The sequence below is a fragment of the Heterocephalus glaber genome, unplaced genomic scaffold (assembly GCF_053883595.1).
Source record: "Heterocephalus glaber isolate CG9 unplaced genomic scaffold, H.glaber_assembly_v1.0 deba00001610, whole genome shotgun sequence".
Taxonomy (NCBI): domain Eukaryota; kingdom Metazoa; phylum Chordata; class Mammalia; order Rodentia; family Bathyergidae; genus Heterocephalus; species Heterocephalus glaber.
The window spans coordinates 33155315-33182286 of NW_028258381.1; the positions used below are offsets into that span (position 1 = coordinate 33155315).

A 26972-nucleotide genomic window follows, 5' to 3' on the forward strand; every position below is an offset into this window, starting at 1 on the left:
TTGCCTCAGAGTGGGCAAAGACAAGGATTCTCCAAGCTAGCCATCATTTATTGGGTACACACAATAATTGGGTGAATTAGGAGGCAGCAGTGATTCTATGTCAATGGGGATCTCATGCTGAAGAGAGTGGAAAGACAGCATTCCTGCAACAGCAGGCGGGATGAGTTAAGCTGGTAAGGAATTTGTCCCTCCCCAGGTGAGACCTTTCTCTTTTTGTATTACTACTCGGTTCTCCAAGAACCAGGATGTCTTCAGCTGATGAAATCTTGCCCTTGAGCGCCATAGCATCACGGGACCATTGAGACCTCAGCTGTGACTGGAGGAGACAAACAGTTGTTTCCGCGTGCGGTAGCTAGCTCCAGGGCAAGGCCACATTGGGCTTTAGACAACTATAGTTATACTTTAATTATGAAGTGATTTTTCCCAAAAATTTATGTAGAATGGCTCTTGACATGAAAAACAACTATGATTTAGTAAAAATTTGTAGACTCTTTAAAATAAATACTGAATTTGAGATGGTAAACGCTGATTTTGAGCTTCAAGTTATCCCAGAGTATGGTAGTTTGATTAAAAATTACTATTTTTTAGTCCTTTCTTCATATTTAATAGGTTTTTAATTTGTTATTTCTATTTTGCAATGTTTAAGATTATAGAGATTTACAGAGTAATACTTAACTATGTATTAGCATAAGAAAATGCTAATCTTTTGTAATTTTGGCTCTAGATTTTTAAAATAACTTAAACATTTAAGTAACATCAAAATCACCACTGTTTTGCTTCTAGACCCATTCGCTTCTTTCCTCTTCCCATAAGATCCCTATTACAAATATGAGCAGATTCATCTGATCCATTTCAAGCATGGTTTTACATGTTTTAAGTCCACATAAATGCTCTCATACTGAATATTCCCCTCTACAACATTTTCCTCAGCATCATATTTTTGAACTCAGTGTATGTATGGTCTTTCAACTATTTAATTAATTCCAAATTTTATTTCAATATTTCTCTATTTGTAAACACCAAGTGATTTCTAATCTTCCTATTACCAACAGTTCTAAATGTAGGCTCCTGTAGGTGCTTCATCCTGTGCATGGCAGGATTTTCTCTAGGCCAAGTACCCAGAGGTGCAGCTGTGTGCAGAACCGTGAGCCTTTGTCAGCCTTGCCAGATGTTGGTAAATTGGTGTCTCCAGCAACCACACTCCTGTGTAGGAGAATTCTCCTTTCTCATTTCCTTATTAGTTCTGAAATCATGAAATGGCAGCTGGGATGTGCTTTCTGTTTTAGTTTGTATTTCCTTCATTATTCATGCAGCTAAACATATCATCATGTTGAGTAGATAATTTGGATTTTTTTCTACCAATAACCTATATAAATTTTTGTCATCTATTCAGTAGTAGTCTTCTTATTGATTTGTTAGCATAGTTGCTATACTTTGTGTAGTTATCGTTAGTAATCTGTATTGAGCATGTCTTTTTACTCTGATCTTTTTCTTTTTACCCATTCAACTCTCTTGAGGTATAACTTACATGCAATAAAGTGCACTCATTTTGAGTGTGCAGTTCTTGAGTTGTAACAAGGGTGTGGCAGTATATAACCATCACCACAGTCTAGTTACGAAGCATTTTCATAATGCCAAAAAGTTCTTGTGCGTTCCATCATGGTAACTGTTTTTCTCCTTTGCACTGTCTTGGCACATTTGTTGAAAATTGATTGACCGTATTATGCATGGATCCATTTCAGGACTCTATATTGTTCTAGTAATCTGTATGTCTGTATTGATGCACAAACTGTGCCTTCTTTATTAATGTAGATTTTGAAGGAAAGTAGTTTTCCAATTTTGTTTTTCCTTCTCAAAATTGCATTTTTATATACATATGAGAGTCAGATTCTCAGTTTCTCCAAAAAACTTTGCTAGCATCTTTAGACTACCTTGAATTTATAAATGTATTTAGGAAGATTTGACATCTTAATGATATTAAACTTTACAGTCTGTGATCATGATACAGATCTTCATTTTGTTGATTGTTTTAATTTTTCTCATCAGTGTTTTGTATTTTTCAATGTACAGTTATCCCTAAGTACTTAAAAAATACTTTATAAATGGTATTATTTCAAAACATTTTTATGTTTCCTTTCCTGTTGTTTTTGTACAGTATAGTTGGTTTTGAATATTCGCTTTGTACCTGCATCCTGACAAACTGATTCAGTGGTTTAAATAGCTTTTTAGTAGATTCTTTTTTTATATGATGATATTGCCCATAAACAAAGACAGTTTTACTCCTTAGTTTCCAATCCATATACTTGAAAACATTTTAAAACAGCTTTATTGGGGTATAATTGGCTTACCATAGCTGGTCGTGGATGAAGTATACGGTTTGATACGATTTGGCCCCAGCCCCGACCTGTGAAGCTGTACTGCAACCCAGACTTGGCTTGTTCTTCATACCTGGAGTTCCCTTGCACTCCATGGAATCTCTTCTTCCTGCTCCCCTCTGCCACATCCCATCCCCGGGAAACCACCACTCTGCTTTCCGTCACTATCCTCCAGTTCGCATGTTGCAGAATTTTATACAGATAGAATCACAGAGTTGTTCTGTGCCAGGTCCTTCCTGATTTATACAGTTGCCTGAATGGTGGCACAGAGGGGTCAGTTGTTACTTATTTTCCGTGGGGAAGGGAGCACACTGTGCCACGCAGGGCCACCAGGGAAATAAATACCAGTTTGACTTGGCAGAAGCAAGCATGAGGGAAGGGCCTAGGCCAGAGCTCCTGTGGGACAGGTTGAGCAGGGCAGAGTGAGGAACCCATCAGCAAAATCAGAAGACAACTGAAAAATGGGAGGAAATGTTTGTAATACATGTCAGAGAAGAAGGGCTGATCTGTGTAGTGTAAAAAGAACTATTCTTTCTTCTGGTTTGGAGATAAGCAGAGCTGGAAAGAGTGACACTCTCATCTCTACACAAGAAAAGAACTGAGGTCACAAAGCAACAATCAACAAAAAATTGGGTGCCTGGAAAGAGAAATTAGGCCTGAGCACTCACAACTAGGATAGTTGCTGCCCAGTGATATATTAACCAGCAGGAAGATTAAACTAGGCAGTTTTAATGAACTGCTAAAGGCTCAGTGTGAGATGCAAAGGCCTGCAGGTCACAGGCTCTCTTGGTGGAAGGGAGAAGTATGTAAAGAATGCTTTCCCTGTGCTAGAAAGGGAGGAAGAGCAAAATGGTCCACACCCCATCAAACCCATGTCCCCAGTCTCCTAATTAAAAAACACCATGATCTGCAGGGAGAAAGTATCAAAGCTATAGTTTGAGGACACTGGTGAGTGCTCAGTGCAGCTGGTAGAAGAGAACACGCAGAAAAAGAGTAAGTTCAAAAGCAAGTGTGTTCCTGGACAAGGGGCAGGACCACCTGTGAGTCACACCTGCAAGACCCCAGTTCACTGTACCTGCTTGAGACCACAACCTCTCACTCACACTGCAACTACTGCATTAATGAGCTGTCAATAAGAATATCATAGTGGAATAGGGCTGGGCAAGGTTTTGTTTTTTGGTACTAGGCACATGCTCTACCACTGAGGTATGCCACAGTCCATATTGGGTGACTTACAATTAACAGTTTCTTTCTAAAGAGCAGCACAAAGAGAAAACCCAAAACCAAGCTAAAGACAGAATAACACAAGAGTAACTTGAAATCCCTGGTCTCCACAGCAACAACAAACTCCAGCTCTGGGAATCATAGCAACAACAGGCTCAAACCCAGCCCATCTCCTGGACTAGTTGAACACAAACCCCCACAATAAAGGCTTAGCCCAAGGAAAGGAAAATTCTGGATGCTGAGAAGTCCAGGATCAAGGCCCTAGCAGGCTCATGGTCTGGTGAGACTGCTGTCCCCTGTCAAGATGACCCCTGGATGTGATGTTGCATCCCCTGGGTTCAAGGGGCACCGTCTTCTGGTGGCAGAAGGCAGAAGGGGAGCCCTGATGAAGCCTGTTTTGTAGAGGCCCTAATCCCGTTCATGAAAGAGTAGTCTTCAAGTCCCCTGTCTTAGTGCTGTCACACTGGCCACTAAGTGTAGCACCTGAGTTCTGCATGGAGCACATTCAGACCACTGCAAGGCCCACTGGTGTTAGTGGACGGCCAGGCTCTTGGACTCCAAGTCTGAGAAAATGAGGCAGAAAAGGGAGCCCGGGAACTTGTAACCATGCCGGTCTTTGGGTTCCATGTCTGCTTCCTCCTCTCCACTTTCCAAGAGTCATCTTATGCTTGATTTATATATAATACACAGGATTTTCAGTCCAGGGATTAGCTCAGTGGTGCCCCCACCTGCCTCACAAGGGTAAGGTCCCAAGTTAGATCCCAGTACCAAACAAAACAAAACAAAACAAAAACATAGGGTTTTTACTTGTACTTGGAGGGAGTGATAGGAAAAAGAATATATATTCCATTGCCTCAAAAGTAAATATTGGCATTAAGTATTCATATATATTTTTCATTTTCCTTCAGTTCAAATTATTTTCTAATTTCCCACGTTATTTTTCTTGGGTCCATTGTGTATTTAGAACTATATTGTTTAATTTTCAAATATTTGGAGGTTCCCCAGATTTGTGTGTTTTAAAATATCACTTGTAATAGCAACAATTGCACAGTCTGCCTAGGGTGATACAAGCGGTTTCTGTATCAAGTTTCTCTCTATCCTGCTTTACTCTTCAGAGGCACTGTTCTGATCTTATTCCCTCTTACGGTTATCTGTCTATGGTTAACATAAGAATCAGACAAGAAACCTGTTTCTTATACCTCCAACTTAAGTTAATGTGGACTTACTCTGCATATGTAAGAGGAGGATTTGTTCCAGTATTCAATAATTATTATTTTTATCTTTAGCTCTTTCAATTTATTATGCATTGATTTCCTAAACCATAATCTTAGAGACCTTAACTACTTTTTTCTTTTTACTTATTTAACAATATTTGATAATTAAGAAATATTTTAATTTTGTCTTTGATGTTATGAAATAGTAACTATTATATTACAACTGTTTCTAAAAGTTGATAGCATTATAGTGGACAGGTAACAAGCCTTGTTTTCTGAGTCTTATTTTCATGTTTTGCAAACACAGTATTGAGACCTAGATTTATTGCCACCTAGATTTATTGCCACCTAGATTTATTGCCACTCAACAATGTTCAGTTGTATATTCCTACCTCTTGCACTTGTGAGATTAATTTCTCACATGAAGCTAAAAACTTAAGTTTAGATCAATGTTTTGAAAAGGTAAAAGTATTTATTGCTTGCCATGTGCCAACATTTTTATTGTTGTTTGTTTGTTTGTTTGTTTGTTTGAGACAAGGTCTCATTCTGTAATTCAGGCTGGTCTTGAAATGACTATGTAGCCCAGGCTGTCCTTGAAGTTACAGCAGTCCTAGGCCTCAGCCTCCAGAATGCTGGATTATTGTCATATGCCACCATACCTGGAAGCATTTTCTATGCAAACCCTCATCTCCTCTCCCTCTTGCACATGAGGCACCATGGCTGAAGTATTCCTTGAGGCCAAAGAAATAGTAACTGGTACAATTCAGGATTTCACTTAAGATCTGACATGAAAGCCCTGCTTTCCCTGCTGTGTAGGAGGAGTGCATCCCAGAAAGGAATAGAATTCCAGATTTAGTGCACATTTTAATACATTACCTTTGTGTATGTGTGAGAAATGCACAAGACTAGGAATGATGTGATAAATTTTAGCAAAATGTTGAGTTTTTAAAGATAAAATGATAAGATAGTAAATCTACACTTACTGGACATGGAGATATTTATGCTGTCGCTTCGTGATGTATATTCTATTACTATCTAAAGTATGATCTCAATCTCCTTATATGATACAGGTACTCTTAACTGCATGCTTCAAATGCCCAGGAAGGTAACCAAAAGGATGCCGACCCAAACGTTAAAGGTGTTATCTCTGGGTGCTTCTCACTTTCCCTTTCCAATTCTTTATTTTTTTATGTTTTTCCCCAGTGATCTCACATTATCATCAAAATTCAGTTAAGTAGTTTTTTAAAAATCTCTCAGATGCAAGCATTTTGTTTGTAATTTTTTTCTGTTGTTTGTTTCCCCCTTGTCTTTGTTCTTTCAAAAATGGATTATTGCAGATTGGGAAGAATTTATTAATTAAGTCTTCTGCTTGATCTTTAAATGGACACAGGAACTATTGTTCCATTTCATTCTAGTTTTTAAAATAATGTATTTTAATGAAGAAATAAGTTCCACAATCTAAATGAAGTGTTATCAAATGTTCCTACAAATTTTCATACTTTTGCATTCATTACCATCATATTTTAATTATATGCTTTTATGAGGTCTTTTTTTTTCAGGCCTAAGGATTGAACCCAGAGTTCCTCCCAGGCCTTTTTAATCTTTTGTATGGAAACAGGATATTTCTAGGTCATTAAGTTCCCCAGCCTGTGTTCAAAGTCATATTCCTCCTGTGTGAGGCTCTCAAAGTGCTAGGATTACTAGTATGTGCCACTGTGCCTGACTTAATGTTTAGCTTTTAGTTATTTATACTACAGAGTTGATTACTACATATATAAATATTACTTTGTATATATATATGTGTATATAATTTTAAATGATTATTTCCCAAATGATATTTAAATAAATTTGCCAAAGTTTGTAATGTCAAAGACAATCATCATAAAATGGTATTTTGGAAAAATCATTATGATGAGAATATATTTTCTTCTGTTATATCTTTGTTTTATCTTTTGTAGGTAGTCCTAGCTTTCTGGTATCGCACATTCACAGGAATAATGAATTTATTTGAGGTGGAAACTAAGACCTGCTGGAATGTCACCAGAGTGGGATTTCCTAGTGAAGTTGAAAGCTGTGAAGGTCTGTATCTTCCTCCAACCTGCTATAGCTGTCCTTAGGGCTTCATAAATACAAGAATCACCGCAAACAGCTGTGACTCAGTTTTTCCTTTAAGCCATACTAGAAATGACTTGTCTCAGTGATTATTTTACACTTCAGTTTTCTGAGAAGGCTCTATAGTTGCTAACTTGAATATAAAATTGGAATTTAATTTGTCTATTAACTTAGCCCAGTATCAAGCAAACCTGAGTAAAAGTCTTCCATATCAGAATGAGATAATACAAATAAGAGATGTTTTGAGTGACTTCAATATATAAATGTTGGGGATCAATTAGTCAAATATATACCTGTGATAGTGTGTTAATGAAGTAGCATAAACATATTGAAAACTCGGATTCAGGTTATAGTGGCAACATTGCTGCATAATCACAGTCTGGTGGGTAATTTAACTAGACTCTTCCTATGTATCATCCACATTAGTGTCTTTGTCAAATAACCACTTTTGGAATTCTGTAACAGTTCTCCAGGACATGCAGTGGTCACTGCTATTTAAAATGTGTGCAGTTCGGCACTTTGGCGACCCAAGGACGTTGTTGTCTCCTATGTCACATATTTCTGCCTGCATAGCATTTACACAGTTGTTGCTTTATTTCTTCCACTTTCCACAACATGACTATTTACTATATTTTATAAATATGTTTTTATGGATTTGCTTATAAGAACATCCAACTTTGAAAATATAAACTAAATATATATATCCCTTGTATCTTTACTGATTCCCTTAGGTGATCTTTATAAAATCTAAAAATAACACTGACGGAAGATATTTTAGGGACAATTAGACTTTTTGTTTATTTGTTTACAACATAAAGGAATGGAGAAAATACGTTGTAAATTGAGAGTTGGTAATGACCTGGTCAGCCAGAAGGTATAGCCTTTTCTGAGAGATGAAAGCATCACTTTCTAAAGGGACATATATGGTACTTCCTAAGTTCCCAATAAGTGACAAGTTAGAATTTGGCAGTTAGAATGTAGCAGTGGCCCAGTGGACATGGTCCTTATCCTCTTGGAGACTGAAAAGAGAGCAAGTGACAGAGGCTAGGGAGAGCCAGTGTTGAAGGGAGGTTGCATAAACAAGCGAGGTTATAGGACAGACTGGAAGGAGTGGCCAGGGAGGCAGGAGGGTCACAGGGCCAGCCTTCAGGTCTTGGTTCCAGCCAGTTAGATATGAGAAACTTTTTGCAGGTTATTTAAGTTCTCTATTTGTTTTCTCAACCATAAAAATACTTTCGTGTCAATTAATCTCATCAACTTTGAGAATTATGTGAAGTGATGATTATAAAACAAATAACTACTATACACACAATCTTATTTGTGGGATATATTAAAATTCTAGCTCTCAGTAATAATGGAACAAATAACTGGATTATCTCTTTTGGACTAAAGGCTGCTCTTTGAAGTCAGAGACTTTATATTATTCATCCCAGAGCCTAGAAAAGATAAAAAATAATGCAATGGCTTTCTCTTGGAAGTCATCAAATGGCTCTACAGTTAAGTTCCAAACACTGAGCGATAGCAGCATCTTTATTAATGAAAAGTCCCAACAATGATCTCAGTATAAGAATAGTTTATTAGAGGAACTTATAAATGTAACTAGATAATGCACTATAGGGGCTGGAGATGTAGCTCCATGGTACAGCCCTTGCCTGCAATGCACAAAGCCCAGGGTTTTATCCACAACAACAGACCCCCCTCACACACACACCTTATTTATGCTAAAGATTACTGCAACTATTAGAGCATCAATCTGAAATCAAATGCTTTCAGCACATTCACGAGCTTTTGAGTAAAAAGCACCGAGAGAATTACGCTCCTTACTCTGTAGCCATTAGTTCACTAAATGCTGAATAATCTGTGTCTTTTCAAAGGATTTGGAGACCCTGCTTACTTTTATGTGGGGGTGATTTTTATCTTAAATGGTCTCATGATGGGATTGCTCTTCATCTATGCTGCATACCTGAGGTAAGAACTGACTGAGCTTATAACCACTGGCTGATAATTGTTGATTACATTAAAAGGGGAATTAATAAGATTAATTAATCATAGCAACATTTGTAGATTTGTTTGATTTTTCAGATCCTTAACCAATGTCATGCAACCAAAAACTGGGAATGTCACTAAAAGAATACCTTAAATAGGGCCAGGGATTTAGCTCAGTGGTTCTGGCACCTGCCTTGCAAGCACAAGGTCCTCAGTTCGATCCCCGGTACCAAAAAAACAAAAACAAAACAAAGAATACCTAAAATAAGGCCTCCCTTTTATCTTTGTGGCAATATTTTTTAGCTAAGATTTCTCTGCCAAGATTTTAATGAAAATACCCCTCTTCCCATCTAAAGTTATTACATTAGAGGGATCTCTGGTTAGCATTAATTTATTCCCATTTTATTCTCTGTAAATGTGGGATTAAGAAATCTGTAAAAAGAGATACATCACTTATAGCAGACACTCATACTTGTTAGTCTGGCTTTTTTGATAACAGCACCACAACTTTAGAGGAACAGTGTGCCCCATTTCAGACGGTAAGTTGAAGTTAAATTGGGACAATCGTATGTTTTGGTCCCAGTCTTCACTGCTCTTTGGAAGAGCTCTATGAGCTAGCTTTTGCCAGTGACAAATAAGGGACCTCAGAAAGTATTTGCCTTTCTCACAAAATGATGTATGCAGCTGTCCCTCCTGTATTCCTTCTGCTTTTACTTAGATGTGACTCCTGGAGCCAGGGATTTAGCTCAGTGATTCCGCTGCCTGCTTTGTAAACACAAGGTCCCAAGTTAGATTCTTGGTACCAAGAAAAAAAAGATGGATGTGGATAGATGTGACTCCTGGAGCCACAGCAGTCATCTTGTGGCCATGAGGGAAAGTCTATAGAAATACCAGACATATCTGGCCTAACATACTACTAAACCAGTACCAATAGACACTTACCTTTTATTTTATTTTATTTTTCTGTTGAATGATATAATAAACATCCATACTGTTCAGGCCACTTTTGTCAGATTTTTTTGTTTCTTTCACTGAAATATATTCCTAAGTAAAGTCATCAGCTTTCTTTACAATGTTATTCATGAAATTCAAAACATTTAAAGTTAGAAATCTAGATTTAATTGTCCTACAAATATTTACTGAATGTTCATGGGGTGTATGTCAGTATAGAGATTATATATGTTAGGTAAACAGTGACAACCCAATAAAGAACACAGCCAGCCTGACTTTGAGGTTCTGGGCGGGACCTCCTGGAGTGACTCCAAAGAGAGTCGGAGCCGAGTTTATTGGGCTGAGTCTTTTCTGGATAGGGCTGGGAGTTGGTGGCATGGGGTAAGGCAGAGTGAGGCGAAGGGGCGGGCATGAGATTGAGGGAGGGAGAATAGCCCAGTACACGGCCCCAGCAACAGCTCGTGTTCTCCTCTGGGTGCGCTGTGACCTGGCAGGTGGAGCGGGTGTGCGTGTCCTAGCAGAACACATGGGGTGGCTACAGGATGCGGGGACTGACTGCGATTGTTCTCGGGGCTCAGCCAGTTGCTCTGGGAACTCGGACAGTCGGGGACAAAGAGAGCGGTCAGGCCTATCAGTATACACTCTTTGTTTTCGGGTGGTTTTTGGCATAGAATTAGTGAAAGTTAGTGATATATTTAATGTTGTAACAGGTATCCTATCCAGAACAGAAGATTTGAAAAAATATAAGGCTTGGAAAACTTGACAAAAAAGTAAATTTTTTTCAAAAGTAGTTCACATTGTTGTGTTTGTAGAAAATAAAAACAATTATAAATAAAGCATTTGAAACAGAAAATTTATGATACCTTAACATAAAAAATTCATATACAAAATTATAAATTCCTGTGCTAGCATCAAAAAATGAAATTTTAAAAAGACGCTATTTAGAATAGCATTAAAATCATCAAGTTCCTAAGAATAAATCTAACAAAAGATAGATATGACCTTTATGAGAAAACTGTTAAAAGTTTATTGAGATGCATTTAAGAAAATCAAAATAAATGGAGAGATATACCATGTTAAAGGATTGGAAGATGACAATCATCCAAACTGATTTACAAATTCAATGCTGTATCAGTCAACATGCTGTCATAATTTTGTTGACCCCTATTAGCTGATTTTAAAGTTACTTAGAAATGCAAAGAGCCAGATATAGTTAGAACATTTTTGAAAAAGATAAAACTTGATTTCTCAATTATTGTTGTATCATGACGCTAATGTAAATAAGACAGCATGCTAGACAGATGGATCACAGGAATAGAGTAGAGGCCAGACACAGAAATGTACATTTAAAGACGCTTCATGTATGACAGAGCAGATATTGCAGACTGGTGGGTAAAGATAGGATTTTCATGAATGGTGTTGGACCTGTACATTGATAATCTCAGAATCAAGATAACAGCTGTCTCAGGAGTATCCAATGGGGACTCAGGGTGGAGTCATTTCTCTATTTGACCACATGGATGTTCCATTCATAATTGTTCTATAAACAAGAGATTTTATATACTTCTCTGTGTGCCATATAGGAGACTTTGGAAGGATAGCTTGGGGATAAGTTTTGTCAGGCTTAAATGTTCTACTTTTGAAAATAGTTTGTACTAATTTCTTCTTTAATGTGGAAAACACTACACAGCTGTTACTAAAACTTTTAAACCAGTGTTTTTCATTAGGAGGGCTACCCAAGAGTGCACACTCTCTCTAAACTGGTTACACAGTTCAGGAATATCAGATACATTAGCAGTCTCCATTCTTTAAGAAGGATATGTGGATGTAACCAATATGAACTATAAAAATGTCACCAAAACTCTGAAGAGATTACAAACTAAAGTATGTGAGAGAAACAGAAGAAATACAAATTGGGGCACTACCTTGGAATGTAGGCACTCTGTTTCTGTCCCTTGGGTGACTAACCATAAAATGCACATTTAACTTGGTTAAATCTGAAATGAATCCATATCTTTCCCTTCTTCTGATCAGTACACAGAACTGTAGAGTGCTCTCCTGAAACACCTGTCACGTCTTACATGTTAGTACCACAGTCGGTATTCCTGTTACCCCTCCACAGCAGCCAGTATTATTAATAGTATTGTGGGGGTTGTCATGTTTCATTTCATCCACATGTTCACGTGTTCAGAGTTCTGTGTGCACAGCCTGTCCTTGCTTCTCACGCTTCCTTCTTTCAATCTCTTCCTTTTTAAATTTTTTTCATTTTTTGATACCGGGGATCGAACTCGGGTCCTTGCTCTTGCGCAGAAGGTGGTGAAACCACTGAGCCAAATCCCCAGCCCTCTTCCTTTTTGCTGTACAACCCCTGAATTTCCTTTAGCGAGAGTCCGTTTATGGTCACCCACTTCCCAGTCACTTTCCTCTGCTTGCTTTTATGAACTTCTTCCTTTCTTCATTCATCCACCCAGTACTTACCGTCTTCCACGTATGTAGCTGGGATGGGATGTGGTGACCACACACAGCCATGACAAGGCAGCTAGGAAATGCTTCTCACTCTCTGATGGTTATTGGTTGCCTCGTACATTACTGCTTCCTTCCAACTCAACAAAAGAATATGTATAGTTACTTAATTCTGTGACTGTTAAACAAAACTGGTAGACTGTGTCTCTCTCTCAGTCACTTAAACTCACTTTCAAAAGGCAAAATTGCCTCCATTTAGATTATTCAAAGAATGTGGCACAGATTTAAGTGCTAGTCTGTTGGCTTAAAAGAATATTTTTTATACTGAGGCTTGAACCCAGACCAAGTTCAAATCTGCAATCCTCCGCCTCACCTTTGCAGAGTGCTTGGATTATAGATGTCACCGCCATGCCTGGTTTGTTAAAAATTATTCTATGTTCACAAATTATGTATTTTATTTAGAAGATATTTTAAATATAATAAATTATAAAATGTAGACTATATTATATGTACAATTTGTATGCTTGTATTTTCAGGATTAAAACAATGACTACATAGGTACTTTTGCCATTTTTACTTTACTTTAAAATTATTAAAAATAATTTTAAATTGAGAACATTTTTTGAAAATTTCATCTTATTTTACATGAATTGTGATTTCCTACTTTCTTTTTTTTTTCTACAGTGAGTCTCAATTAGGAGGTCTAATTACAGTACTGTGCTACTTTTTCAACCATGGAGAGGTTTGTTTTCTGGGAAATAATTTTTAAGGAAATATAATCATTAAAACAATATATAGTTGCATATTAATTGTGAGTTGGCAATATTTGGTAGAACCTTATGTTGTAAGTTGGTATTTTAATTGTGTTGATCTAAATTTTTAAATCATTAGGAGTTAAAATATATGAAATATCTCACCTGGTCTTTAGTGAGTGCTTACACATACATGTGTTCTGTAAAACAAAGGAAGTACTGTACTTCATGAGTCAGACACTTTCCATTCTTGCGTTTATTCCTAGCAAATTCTGTTGGAGGTGGTTGCTATCCTTACCATGTACATTCTGACACAGAGTTTTACAGAGCTTAGATTATTTACCCAGGATTTCCCATTCTCTACTTGATGAAGCTGAGGTTCCCTTCTCCCCCAACACTGGGGATTGAACCCAGGGCCTGCACACTGAGTTATATATCCCTAGGCTGGGCTCAAACTTGTGATCCTCCTGCCTCGGCCTCCCAGAGTGCTGAGATTACAGGAGTGTGCCACCATGTTTGATGTATATTTCACTTTTTGTATTGTGGTAAGAGCACTTAACATAATATCTGCCCTCTTAACAATTTACAACACTGTAATAGAGTATTAACAAAACCCTGTGCAGCAGATCTCTAGAATGTGCTCATCTTGCTCAGATGAGACTTTGTGCACTTGCACTTCTCCCAGGTTGGAAGCCGCCCTGGAGCCTGACCATGGGTACCAGGCCGAGGCTTTGCCACCCAGCACCTTGCTTCTGTGTCATCTTGACACAAAATGCTGAATTCAAAGTAGAGATTTCCTTACTAATTCATCCCAAAGGAACATAGTTCACCAAAAAGAGCTCATAGAAACTCACGGAGAATAGAATGGATCATTGTGAGATCCTGAGGATTTGGCAGTGAGAGAGAGTCCGACTGCTGCCTCTCGGAAGCGGAATATGTACTGTGTAATGCCGCGGGTTATGTAGGGTAGAAGTCTTTATGCGTTGCTAGTGGGTTAAGTCTTAAGTCAGTTAGGTAAGGGAATAACAAAAACTATGCTTAAAATGCTTTCGATACATTATTTCAACCTAAAGCAAACAAATACCTTGTCATTAAATAATCCGTTGACATAAAGAAAAAGCTTTGTTTCTGAGTATGTTAGACTACGAGTGGTATGAATTAACTTTTTATACAATTGTAATTCATCTTCCAAGGTTTACAGTTTGAGTGTCTTAGAATAGTAACTTTTGAAAGACGGTTGCAGAGTACTGTGATAAGATTTTAAATTAGAGAATTTTGATGCAAAATTTTTATCAAACTCTGACCTGTATGTTTTAGAAATTGTCTTAGGGACTGGGGATTTAGCTCAGTGGTTCCATCGCCTGCCTAGCAAGCACTAGGTCCCGAGTTCAATCCCTGGTACCAAAAAAAGAAAAAGAAATTGTCTTAAAGTACACATGAATATTTAATACTTACATTCTACCCATCACATTACTTACATGGTGTGCCTCACATTAGTAATTCTCATTACTTCCAGTGGCCTTTCACATTTACAGTTAACTCTTAAGGATGTATCGCACACAATCGGGGCATCTTGACTACTTGTGCCACCTGGACTTGCTACATGTAAACTCGGTGTTCCGAATGCCCCGGGTGACACCTGTTCGAGCAGTGTTGTGGACAGGTCTGGAGGTCAAGGCCCAGCTATCTGGGTCACATCTGTGGGGCTGGACTGTGGATCTGGCCCAGGAATCCTCACAATCCTCATCAGCCTTCTTGGGTGTCGCTGGGGCTTGCTGTGCTTGGTCCCACAGAGCTGGCACTTGTTCTGAGCTTGAAGTTGGTCGCTCTACTCAGTGGTCCCATGTGAGGAGCTCCAGAACGGAGAAGCTTTGCCTGGCTTTCAGAAGTAGGACTGAGCAGGCCTGGGGTTAAAGTTCCCGGAGGAAGCCAACCCTGGTGTTAGGCGAATGATGTTTGCTGTCGTGGACCTGATGTGAACCCAGACTTTCATTCATCTCAGGCCACCCGTGTGATGTGGGCGCCACCTCTGCGTGAGAGCTTTGCATGTCCGTTCCTGGTGCTTCAGATGTATATTCTGACCATGATTCTCAGGTAGTTTTTATTTATAAAACACAGCTAAGTAAATTACAAGTTAAGTTTCTTAAAATTTGCATCAACCTGTTATAATTGCCATATTTAGCCTATAGGTTTTAGTTATTTTAAAAATAAGCTGAGCATAGAGTTAAGGTAATCTACAAATTACTATGTAAATTTGATCTCCATTTAAGTGTTCAGGCTACAAGTTTTATATGACTATATTGTAATAAATCAAAATATTTGTGTTCATATAATTGCAAGGATTCAATAGCTTTTGAAAAATAATTATTTTTTGTTCAAAGTTTATGTGCTCATTGTCTTCCACACTGTGTTTTGATGGAGCATTCATATATATGCCATGAAAAAAAAGTGTTCTGTGTCCAAAAGAATTTGGAAAATACTTGGATAGATAGATAGATAGATAGATAGATAGACAGACAGACAGACAGAGTGTAAATTCATTTTTGAATGATGCTTCTACCAGTTCAGCCAGTTTTATCTGGACTGTTTTACTTGGATACATTTTGGGGGGGCTGGAATTAAGTTTATAAGCATTTCAGAAACTTAAGTCTGAAAAACAAAATAAAATACTATAAATAACTTTATGATAGAAGTAAGTTTCATAGAATGTTAGTGAGATCTCACACTGAATGAAGTAATGATCAGTGTCTTCTCCAAAATCCTAGGGCACTCATCACATTTCATCTGATCTGCCAAGGCAGATCCCACCTTCTGTGAAAATCATTTGTGTACATGTCTTTCTGGTTTTCTTCCTCCCTCCTTTCTTTCAACTGTAAACTTGTGAATCATGCCTAAGTACAGAAATGTCTACATCTGTATTTGCATCTATTTAAAATACCCCACGGGAAACAGAGACCATGCCCTACTTATCTCTAACCACTGTGCACTTAGCACCCTCGTGTGTGAACATTTAAGGTGCTCCAGTGGTAGTTAATTAAATGGAGGTCAGTTCTGCATCCTGGGGAGGCCACAAGCCTTAGAGAGGAGCAGGCTAACTCGTGATGTGTTACCTGCCTGGCGAGCTTATTTGGGGGCTGCATTTAGTTTTGGGCATCTGCTCCCTGTCCAGATTTCTATGTTTGTTCAGCACACGGCCTCCTCTGAGTGAGTGTGGTGAAGAAAGGTGCTCATTCCCACCCCTCTCCCTTCATTCCCAGTTTGATTACTAGGAAGATGGCATTTTGATTGATTGTTGATTGGTTGGTTGTTTGGTTGTTTGGTTGATTGAGGTGATATCAATCTGGACAGGCAGGGGTTTCATAGAATGCAGTGTGCTATTTAGAACATTTAGGATTGCATCCATGAGGGCACATGCTATACTCTTCATCTTAGTCAAAAGTAATTTTTGTTTGATCAAATACAAGATTAGCAAGTGCTTAATGAATATTTTGTGATAACGTTACTAAACAATATGAATATTTAAGTTTTTGCTTTTGAAAATTTATCTACGAAAATATTACTTGTGAAAAACCCAATACAACTTTTATCAAAACAACAGTTGCTGTTTCATTTATTTACACTTGATCTTAGCCAAAAGGCCAAGAAGCGATGTTTCATTTATTTACAAAAAACACTTGCATTTCTTTTTTAGTCTTCTAAAAGACCCTAAGCTCCTCTATAATAAGAGGTGTTAGTTACTGTATGCTTTAGTATTGCTGAACGGACACTTTAAACTTCAACTGCAATAATTCAGCTCTATTCTAGAATTAGTTTTTAATTTGTTGTCTTAAATTTTTCCTTAAATTTTTCCACAGTTGTTAACTTATTTCTTCACCAGCACTTATACTTTTCCTCACTCTTTTCTGAAACGTAAAATTGATGGTATATGAAAACTGTAGCTATGTATAGGGAATAATCTGGAGGTACGCAGGGTCACTCTCCTGTCCTATTTTCTTCTGGCCGTCTGCTGGTGTATTTAATTTTGAATGCATATTTACAGGGAAATAGACTTCTATATTTATTTGTTTATTTTTAAGGTTCTAAAGTAACCTCTTTATTGGCTGCTTAGGCCTTTTATATTTAAAGCACTTAATGATAAATTATACATTATTATTTCTGAAGTGCTAATTTTTGGGGTTTTTTGATAAACTGATTTTTAAGGTTAACTATGTTTTGTTGTATTATATCAAAGGTAAGAGGATCATTTAAGTTTTGTCATTCTGCAAGTGATCTTCTTTTTTTAGCAAGTTGCTGTCTTCATGACAAAATTTACTGATCCCACTTCTCTTTCCTAAGGTCCTCCAACAATTATAGAAGACATTACATTGGCCTCTGTCTTGCCAATGTTGCTTTTATGCTTCCCTGGCAGTTTGCTCAGTTTATACTTTTTACACAGGTAAGATGCTTTTAAACTAATTTAAGTTGGATGCACTATGTTCTTGGTATTTCTATAAAATTTTTAAAATGTGATTACATTTATGCCCTAAAAGATTTCCAAAATGTGGAATAATTATAAAGATTACACAAATGTGATTTAAAAATATAATTATATATTCTTTAGTGTGTTGGTTACTGATGAATATGAATGATCGACACATAATTTTTTTCTATTACTTTTATTCACTGATTTTCCTGCTGGAGAGCAAGATAGCACCTGTGTATGTTTCCCTGTAGATTTTCTTTTCTGGGTGCGCAGCTACACTGACTGCTAAGACCAGTTCTGCTCTTCATGGTTGGAGTTTCTACTCTGGTCCAGCTAAATATTGGCTATTTTGTCTGAAGAACAGAATTTTACCTGGGATCATGTCTCAGAGCTGTAATCATGATATTGCTTACATGATTACATGGAACTGAATCCATATCTGGCTTCTAAAACAACTAAGTAACTAATGGTAATATACTTCATAAACGTCAGGAAGCAAAGAGCAAAAGGACAATGTTGATGAAATTTCATGGCACTGTGATTTTCCACTAAGGCTAACAAACCCTAATATTGATAATGATAGTAATAATATTCTATGTTGGTGAGAAATTCTGCCAAGAGGCCTCATGCTGCTGTTGTCATAAAGAATGAGATTATAACCTCAACTTAATTAGCACTGCATGTTTAAAGTATTTCTACTCTTTTACTGCCTTTTAGTTGGCCCCTTTCAGGTTGCAACACAAAAATGATTCTGTGGTTGTCATTATTTGGACATGCTAACACAGGAGAATACATTTTTAATGAGCATCACCTCATTGCAAGCAACTTTACTAATCCAGTGTGCTGATGTAACTGTGGGGTGTGATAAAAATATGGTGAATGTTTAATTTGAAAAAATTTAGTTTACCAATCATAACCCCTCAAAATTCCCCCTTGACTTTGAACATATGTATCCAATCATTCTTGCCACTTTTGGAAGCAGTTCTGAAATCTTTTTTCATGAGTATCTTCATTGTGCTGTCATGGCTGCCTCCATATCCCAAGCTGATTCAAATGTTTATCTTTCATGGTCATTTGAAATTGCACAGTGCCAGATCCAGTGACTAAGGTAGCTGAGGCTCTGGGTTCAATTCCCAGCACCACAAAAAGTAGAAATAATAATACTAAAGGACATACTGTAACGTTTTTACAAGCCTGCCTTTCCTTGGTACTCAGCAGCAGCATTTACCAAATTTTTAGTCACATCTCATAAAGGCACTCACAAAAGAGGACTTCCAGAACTGCTTCAGAAAGAACAATGGGAAGTGTGTGAGGGGAAGGATTATGAGGGGGTAGTTTTAATGGCACTGCGTTTTTACTGTGATAAATTTTTTTAAAATTTAAACACACATCATGTATTTTGATTAATCCTTTTTAAGTAAGTCCTCTGGGTAAGTTCGATATTAACCTCAGTGATCTATCCTTTCAAATGTATGTATGAGGCTTTTATTTTTCTTATGTATGGAATTTGTTTTAGTGTTTGCCTTTTCATACTCATCGGATAATTCAAAGTTATTTTTCTTGGACTATTCTAAGATTTTATCCTGGATAGGATTTTTCATAGATTGAGGTTAAAATTAATTAATGTATTCTGACCATAAGAGAAATGTGGGTTAAGGGAGCCAAACATTGGTGACATTTTAAAGAGAATAAACTGTGTCAGCTTTGTGAAGTTTTGCCTTTAGGTCTAAGGTGTAAGGTCTGTGCCTAGAGTCTTCTTTTTTCTTGACTGTGGATGTCCAGAGGTTCCAGCACCACTTGCTGGAGACCGTCCTTCTCCATTGAGTTGCCTTTGCTCCGTGGTCAGAGCTCAGCTGTCTGCATTTGTCTGGGTTTATTTCCAGACTCTCTGTTTTGTACCACTGATCGCTTTGACTGTTCTTTCTTCAATTCCACACTCTCTTGATTACTGTAGCTTCACACTAAATCTCAAAGTCTCTTAGTCTTCAGTTGTTTTTAAACATTTTTTCTTTGCCTTTGGTTCTGTGTAGATTTTACTATGGTAATTCCTGTGGCAGGTTTTGTTTTCTTCCTACTTTATTGCTCCTTGAGGGTTTCTAACGTTAAACGAATCAGTACTTGATTTTGTCTATCAATTTTCTGAAGTTTTCAGCTATATCCCTTTAAATATAGCTTCTACCTAATTGCCTCCTCTCTTCCTTGAATGTAAAGCATAACAGAATTGATCTCCATACTATGTACTCTGTATCTCTTGTTTTCTTTCAAATATTTTCATCTTTCTATCATTTTATACTTCCTTTCAGATACTTTCTTCTGACCTGCCTTCTAGTTCAGCACTGCTTTAGTACTTATTCTGCTTTTAAACTCAGGCAAATTTCTTCATTTATTGTAATATTTACTTGGAAGATTTCAGTTTCTTTCTTCTTTCCAGTGCTCTCCTGAAATTTTCATTCCTATATATTATTCCTTGAACATGTCAAGTACCACTTACTTTCATATCTGATGGTGCCAAGTGTTTCTGAGTGGTCTGCAAGCAAATGATGGTCCCTGTATTTCTAAAGAGTAGTAAAAAATGAAAAACAAAAAATATATAGAACAGAGACTGTATGTGGACCACAGAGCATAACATATTTACTCTCTGGCCTTGTACAGAACAAGTTTGCTGATCCTGGGTCTAGGTGCCTGGTAGACCTGTTTCTGCAGTCTCAGTGATAATGTCTTGTCTCCTCCTCTCAATCCCGTCTCCTTTTCTCAGCATCTTACCTCCTCTTCTCAGAATACCTCAGTAGTTATTTTTGAAGTGCTGTAGCGTTAATTTGAGACTAAGTTGATGTGAGCTTTCTCCAGAGAAGATTAAATTTGCTTCCAGCAGGCAAATAAAGGCACTCAGGGTCTTGAATCATATCTGTGCAATGAGATTAAGATGACTCCGTGGTGGGGTTCAGCCTTTCTGAGGAGTAACCTGTTTTCTGGTTCACCCATAGGGTGTAGTCCTTCGATGCCCCAAACCAAAGCCTGGGTCCTTACCAGGCACCCCCTTCTTGGTGTGCCCTGCCCACCCAGTCTGTTGAAAAGCCTGCCAAGCCTGCGGGTCTCCCAGCGCCTCTCAGCCTGCACACAGCTGCCTGTATCAGAGCTTGCAGATACTGCTGGAAAGAAAATTATCCAAAATGCGTGGTCATCAGGATAGATTCCCATCTTTCCCCTGGCTTTACCTTGCTAATTACTTGCTTTGTTAATAATCTATAGCTTTCATATATATCTTTTTTATTTATATATAATATATGTATATAGAGTTCACCAAAAATGTATACAGCAGAAAAGGAAAACTTGTATAAATATTCTAATACTAAATTTATTGAGACAGTGTGAGATGAATACAAGTTACCTATGGCCTCTAAAATTACAAGAGGTGCTCAAAGTGGTCCCCATTAGCTTCCAGACATTTATCAGTATGGTGAACTTTGTGTGTGTGCATGCGCGCGCGCGCGTGTGTGTGTTTGTCTGTCTATATCTCCCTACATATCCCACTTCTCAAATGGAAGACTGGTTCAACCTAATTTACCTACCATGAGCAGAAATATGACTCCCCTCTTATATTACTTTACCTGTGAACAGTATTCATTTGCTAGATGTTTTCACTTTTGTGATTTTGTGTGTTTGTTTCAGATGGCCTCATTATTTACCATGTATGTTGTGGGGTACATTGAGCCAAGGAAGTTTCAGAAAATTGTTTATATGAACATGGTAACATTTTTAACTATTTATAAATAAAACATTAAGATAAGTTCCGAGAATTTATAAAACATAATTAATTCTGTTTATTAATACATATAATGTTGATGGTTTCCAGAAAGAAAACTGGAAATGTGCATTACAGATACCATATACTGTCAATTACATTGTAAATGTGTTGAACTCTCTAAAACTTTTTTGTTTTATTTATTTTTGTCTTTAATTTTTTTTTTTTTTTTTGGTACCGGGGATCAAACTTGAGACCTCGCGCTTGTGAGGCAGGTGGCGGAACCATTGAGCTAAATCCCCGGCCCTTTTGTCTTTAATTTTGAAACTGTCTTTTCTCCCTTATTCCTGAGATTTCTAATACTTTGTGCAAATTGACAGTCTACAGTGGAAATTTTATATTGTTGCATTTTGTTTTTATCTTAGTTCCCATACATATCTTCCTTAAAACCAGAAAAATTAATCAAGCTTTCTCAGTCATGGAAATCAAGTAAGCAGCAAAAACAAGATTATGGAAATATAGTTATGACCAAGTTTTTAGTATTTTGTCATTGAAACAGTAGAAATAACACATTTTTATAACTTTTCTTTGTCCAAGTAACAGAGAAAAAGTTTAATTGTGCTATATGAATTTATGGTCTTGAATTTTAATACTTAGAAACTAGCAGTGACTTGAAATTCTGTGGGCCCAGACCATGAATATTCTTTATACATTTAAAGAATATGTTATTCTTTAGATATTATTTAGATAACATTTGTGTTAGAAATGACTGTATGTCTCCAAAGTATTCATTATGCTATCCACTTAATAACTGTAAACAAGTGGGTTGTTTTTTGTTTTTTTTTTCTTCATTTTGCAGGTTTCAGTTGTCCTCTGTTGTATTTTGATGTTTGGGAATCCAGTGTACTTATCTTCTTACTATTCTTCATCTTTGTTAATGACATGGGTAAGTGCTTGTTAAGCTCATGAAGGTTTTTGGCCCCCTGGTAAAAGCAGATTTCCATGTCTAGTAAGGGCCATTTCCTGATTATTCACATGAAAAAATTTTTCCCAAATGCAGGTGTTTCTCTACCTTATCCTTGAAAAATAATATAGTGCACAGTTATCCTTTTTAAAGCAACACCCAAGTAAATATTTTTAAAGTGACCACAAGATATTGAGACTTACTTTAAAAACTTAACTAATGATCTAAAAGATCTTTAGTTTATGGTAAAATGGCTTCTTTTCTGTTAAGTCACTTTAGTGGGCTATTTATTACTGTGACACTACTGTTGCCCAAAATATTTTTGGAACTCTTTAAATTGCCTTCACTGACTTTGGCACATTCTTTTGAATATTCTCCATGAAGTCAAATCTTCATCTTTTAAGATTGGATTTGACTTTTGGGATTGACCAAAATCTTATAAATAAAGTGAATGATTGGACTGGGTGATCTAGATTTTAGTCAAAACGTGATATAAGAATCACGTAATAGGACTGATTTTCCTGTACCTATAACTCGGTTATCCTTGAAGGCAGTTTAGAAAACGGAGTTCCAAGCTATTTTGAGCAAAATAATTAGAATAAGTCTATGGCCTCTTTACATGTCTTACTCTCATGGAGTGGCAACACTCAGTTGAGTATAGATAGCACTTGCCTTGTGTGGTGCACTGATTGAATATTTTGGCGTTGTTCTTAAGTTTTAACATGTTTGCTTCCCCTATGCTTTTTCCCTCAAAATAATGAATCTCTTCATTTTGTCCCCCACCCAAACATAAGCTTGCTTTTTCCAACATTGTGTCAAAAGTTTCAGCATTACAAGATGGTGATACCCACACACCATCTACCTTTCAGAGGGCTTACCCTGAAAAGCATATCCAGCATAACTCAGTGAGTGTTAACTGGATTCAAGAGGCAACATTTTAGCCCCCAGAGCAGCTAGCTCTCACTTTGAGGTCATTTGTCATGTCCCTGACCTGAAAAGTCAACAACTGAGAATAAAAATGACTTGATGGCAATTAAGATAGAAGAGTGTGGCTGTGTAATGTTTGAAGTGTACCATTCATATAAAATATAAATGTTAGTGTTATTTATTTCATTATCTGTCACATGAATTTCAGGTGATAATTCTAAAGAGAAATAAAATTCATAGATTCAGAGTATCTGAACTCAACTTGTGGGTAAGTTTCAGTGTTTTTAACAGTTTTTTTTTAAATCCAACTTTTATTTCTAGAAACAATATAATAATGTACTTTAAAAGTAATGGTTTATATTTAATAAGATTTTTGAATAGCTGCTGTCAGAGATAGGAAATAGTTCTGAGCTAGCATTCATTCTTTTTCTATAGTATTTTGATGTGCACCTATTAAAAAATAAAACCAGGGGCTGGAGTTTAGCTCAGTGGTTCTGCCGCCTGCCTTGCAAATGCAAGGTCCCGAGTTTGATCCCTGGTACCACATAAATAAATAAATAATTTTTTTAAAAAACCATACTGGGGCCAGGGATTTAGCTCAGTGGTTCCACCGCCTGCCTCACAAGCCCAAGGCCCCAAGTTCTATCCCCGGTACCAAAAATAAATAAATAAATAAATAAATAAATAAATAAAACCATATTGAAGAGCCATATGTTTATACATTATATATTTACAGAGTAAAACTAGAGAAGCTATGGTAAATTGAGGAGGTAAATTTCTACTCAGAGTACAAAAGAGCAAAATGGAAGAGTTCTGCTTTCTAGAGGCAATCTCCTGACCTTTACAGTGGAAATGTAGAAAGATTTGTTCACTAAGTTGTTGGATGATATGGCACTTCTATATATGGTATTTTTCATTTCATAAAATTGGGCAATTTGAGAACTCAGAGACAAAAGAAAGTCAAAATTTCAATTGCAAACTATTAAAAAAGCAATAATACACTGCCTGTAGATGTTTATGGAATTCTGTCAAAGCTGTACTCAGAGGAAAATTTATTGTCTTAAACTATTTTCTACTACATTTTCAGTAGCAGACTAGAAAGAATAAGAATTAACTAGGCTATGACTCAAGAATATTCAAGAAACAAAAAATCAAAGCATAGGAAGTTTGGGGACAAACATACATACAAACACATACTTGAAAATATGCTCTATATAATTGGAAGAATTATTTTGAATCATTTGACTAAGTCTAACAAAATAGTACAATATTTGATGGGGAAACATTTTTAAATCTTAAGATGTAAAGATTATCCAAGTAAGTGGAAATTTAAGCCGTGTTATCCATAGGAAGGCACCGTAGAGGACAGTTCTCCCCAGCTGACGTGTGGGTTGGGAGGAATGCCAACAGGATTGCTTTGCAGGTCCCTTCCAAGGGAACAGTGCTGGGATCATCTGGTGTCTGTGTAGGCCAAGTTCACGTTATCGCAGATGGAAGCTGCAGGCCCAGCTGTTGTAAATGTTTTCCACCATATCCTTTGTCTCCTCGACAGGCGGTTGTGATCCCTGGGTACACTGTGGCTCAGCAGGATGCTCCGGGCTCACCTTGTGGTTGCCTGGCCCAGTCCTGGAACCAGCCCTGGGTCCTTGTCGTGGAGAATGGTGGCTTCCTCATGGCCTCACTTCCTCTTTGTTTTTTTGAGATGGTGACAGTGACTGATTATCTATCATCTATCTATTTTCTTATTTGTAATTTGAGGTTTGTGCTGTTACTGTTTTTCTGCCCTTCAAGTCCCTGCTCTGAGTCCATTCTCAACCTTCCAGGCCTCTAGTCCCATACACTGCGTTCTCTCTCTGAGTAGTTTGGTACAGTTTGGGGGTCCTTCTGCTCCTTCCCCTCTATTGCTCTTTAAAGGTCTCCCCTTAACCTCTGCAGAGGCTTTGGTCAGAAACAAATCTGCTGCCTGTGTTATTTCCTTTTCTATTGACAGGGAATGTGGAGTTTGTGCTGCTGCCCATCTTCTGCATTTGTGGTTGTATTGTTCTGCATGTCGGGTTTTGTGTGGAGAGATTTGGATTTAGACTGCTGTCATTTTCCTCAGGCTGCCCAGAAGTCTGCATTGGCTCTGTGTGCAATCAAAGCCAGCCAGAAAGTAACAGAAACCTTGCTGTCAGCTCTAGTGCATATTTCTCTTTTGAAAGGGAAAATTTAAGTTATCAAATTTTCCTTTCTTGAAGAGGGACTCATGTAATTTTATTTCCAAAAGAGTGATAGAAGCATTTTAATATAGTGTTTTGAAATATGGATGTTCAGCAGACAAATAATATTTGGAAATAAACATATAACCCCTATTATTAGCAGAGATTGGAAGGAAATAACTTTATAATTTCTTTTAGGTTTAGGATATGTAGACCTCTTGTGTTAGTATATATTTTATAGCAGTGTCATTAATTTCAGCTCTGTGCCATAAAACAAAATTTCTTAAAGGGGCATTGTTTTAGAATTTACCATATATATACCACTGATACATGTCGCATAATTATAATCTTTCTATGTCACTTGTAAGTATGATTGAATATTTTAACTGGATAATTTATAAGTTTCAATTCTGAACTTCTATTTTATCTTCTAGCTAATTCAAGGTTGTGCTTGGTGGCTTGGAACAATCAATTTGAAACTTCTAACATCTAAAATCTTAGGGGTTTCAGACCACGTAAGTACTTTCTAGTTGAAACATTAAAGTTCCTAAAAACTGTGTAGCTGGATGAAAACTTGAGACAGTCTATTCTTACCACTATATTGTTCAGAGTTTCCCATTTCTTCAAGGCTCCTGAGCTAATTATTGGCAGAGTCAATTATAAAATCCTGCATTTCACTGGTCTCTGCAACCACTAGGAAAAAATGTGTCAGTGATTGCCGACTTAGTCTCCTAAGAAAAAAACTAATACTTGGTTTAGTAGCTATTTGTAATATTTCAGGTAAAATAAAAATAGTCATTTGTTTAATAACTTTTCATTTATTGCATATTATATCTGTCAGTGCTTACTAGAGAAACAGTTAAATCTGCACGATATACAAATATTTAAGGATTTACAAGACTGGCTAACAGAGTCAGTTGTGGAAGAGTACAAAAGGTCTGTCCATGCACTGGAGATCCGAAGGATCCAGTCACAAGCCTGGAGTTCACTATAGTGTCCCGCATGTGTCCACATCAGGAGGCTGAATGAAGGCTCTACAATGAGAGACTGAAGCCTGCAATGGAAGGCTGAGGGGTCAGTGCAGGAGGCTGAAGAGTCTGTGCTGGAAGCCAGGAGACAACGTCCAAGGTGAAGGTGAAGATTGGAGCTCTTTGGAAGAAACAGAAGCAAGCAAGCCTTCCTTCTTCATTACCCTTTATACCATTCAGGGGACAAGCTGCCCTAGGGTGGCTCTTCTGTCTTCAGTAAATCCCTTCAACTACAGTCAGAGCTATGCTGATATAATTTAGTTGGGTGTTTCTTGCTCAAGTTAACATAATCAGTTAGCTATCACACATATGTTAAAATATGAGTGGTCACTACCCAACTATAAAATACAGGACTCTTAAAAATCTCCATACAGCATGCCTGTTATCCCAAGGCTGGGAATTTATTTCAGTGCAAAGGCCCTGGGGTTCAATTCCCAGAACTGCAAAACAAAATAAAGGAAAACCAAGTCTCTATATAGTTTTATTTATTTATAATTATGAACTAAAATGAAGATATGATTTGCTATTTGTAATGTTTTTATTCTTATGTAAAAAGAGAATGTTAAAGGTTATT

General features: G+C 37.2%; 1 protein-coding gene across 7 annotated transcripts in view; it reads left to right on the top strand.

Moving 5' to 3' along the window:
* Nucleotides 1-26972, top strand: part of LOC101697194 (putative C-mannosyltransferase DPY19L2) — a 69626-nt gene that overhangs the window by 12785 nt on the left and 29869 nt on the right. For all 7 annotated transcript variants that reach the window (XM_013070401.3, XM_021254600.2, XM_021254595.2 and 4 more), the window contains 9 exons: nt 6772-6892; nt 8800-8893; nt 13010-13067; nt 15080-15171; nt 17413-17512; nt 21209-21286; nt 22141-22227; nt 23381-23440; nt 25805-25885. In XM_013070401.3, coding sequence (XP_012925855.2) covers nt 6772-6892; nt 8800-8893; nt 13010-13067; nt 15080-15171; nt 17413-17512; nt 21209-21286; nt 22141-22227; nt 23381-23440; nt 25805-25885 — 771 coding nt within the window. The remainder of the gene's footprint in view (nt 1-6771; nt 6893-8799; nt 8894-13009; nt 13068-15079; nt 15172-17412; nt 17513-21208; nt 21287-22140; nt 22228-23380; nt 23441-25804; nt 25886-26972) is intronic.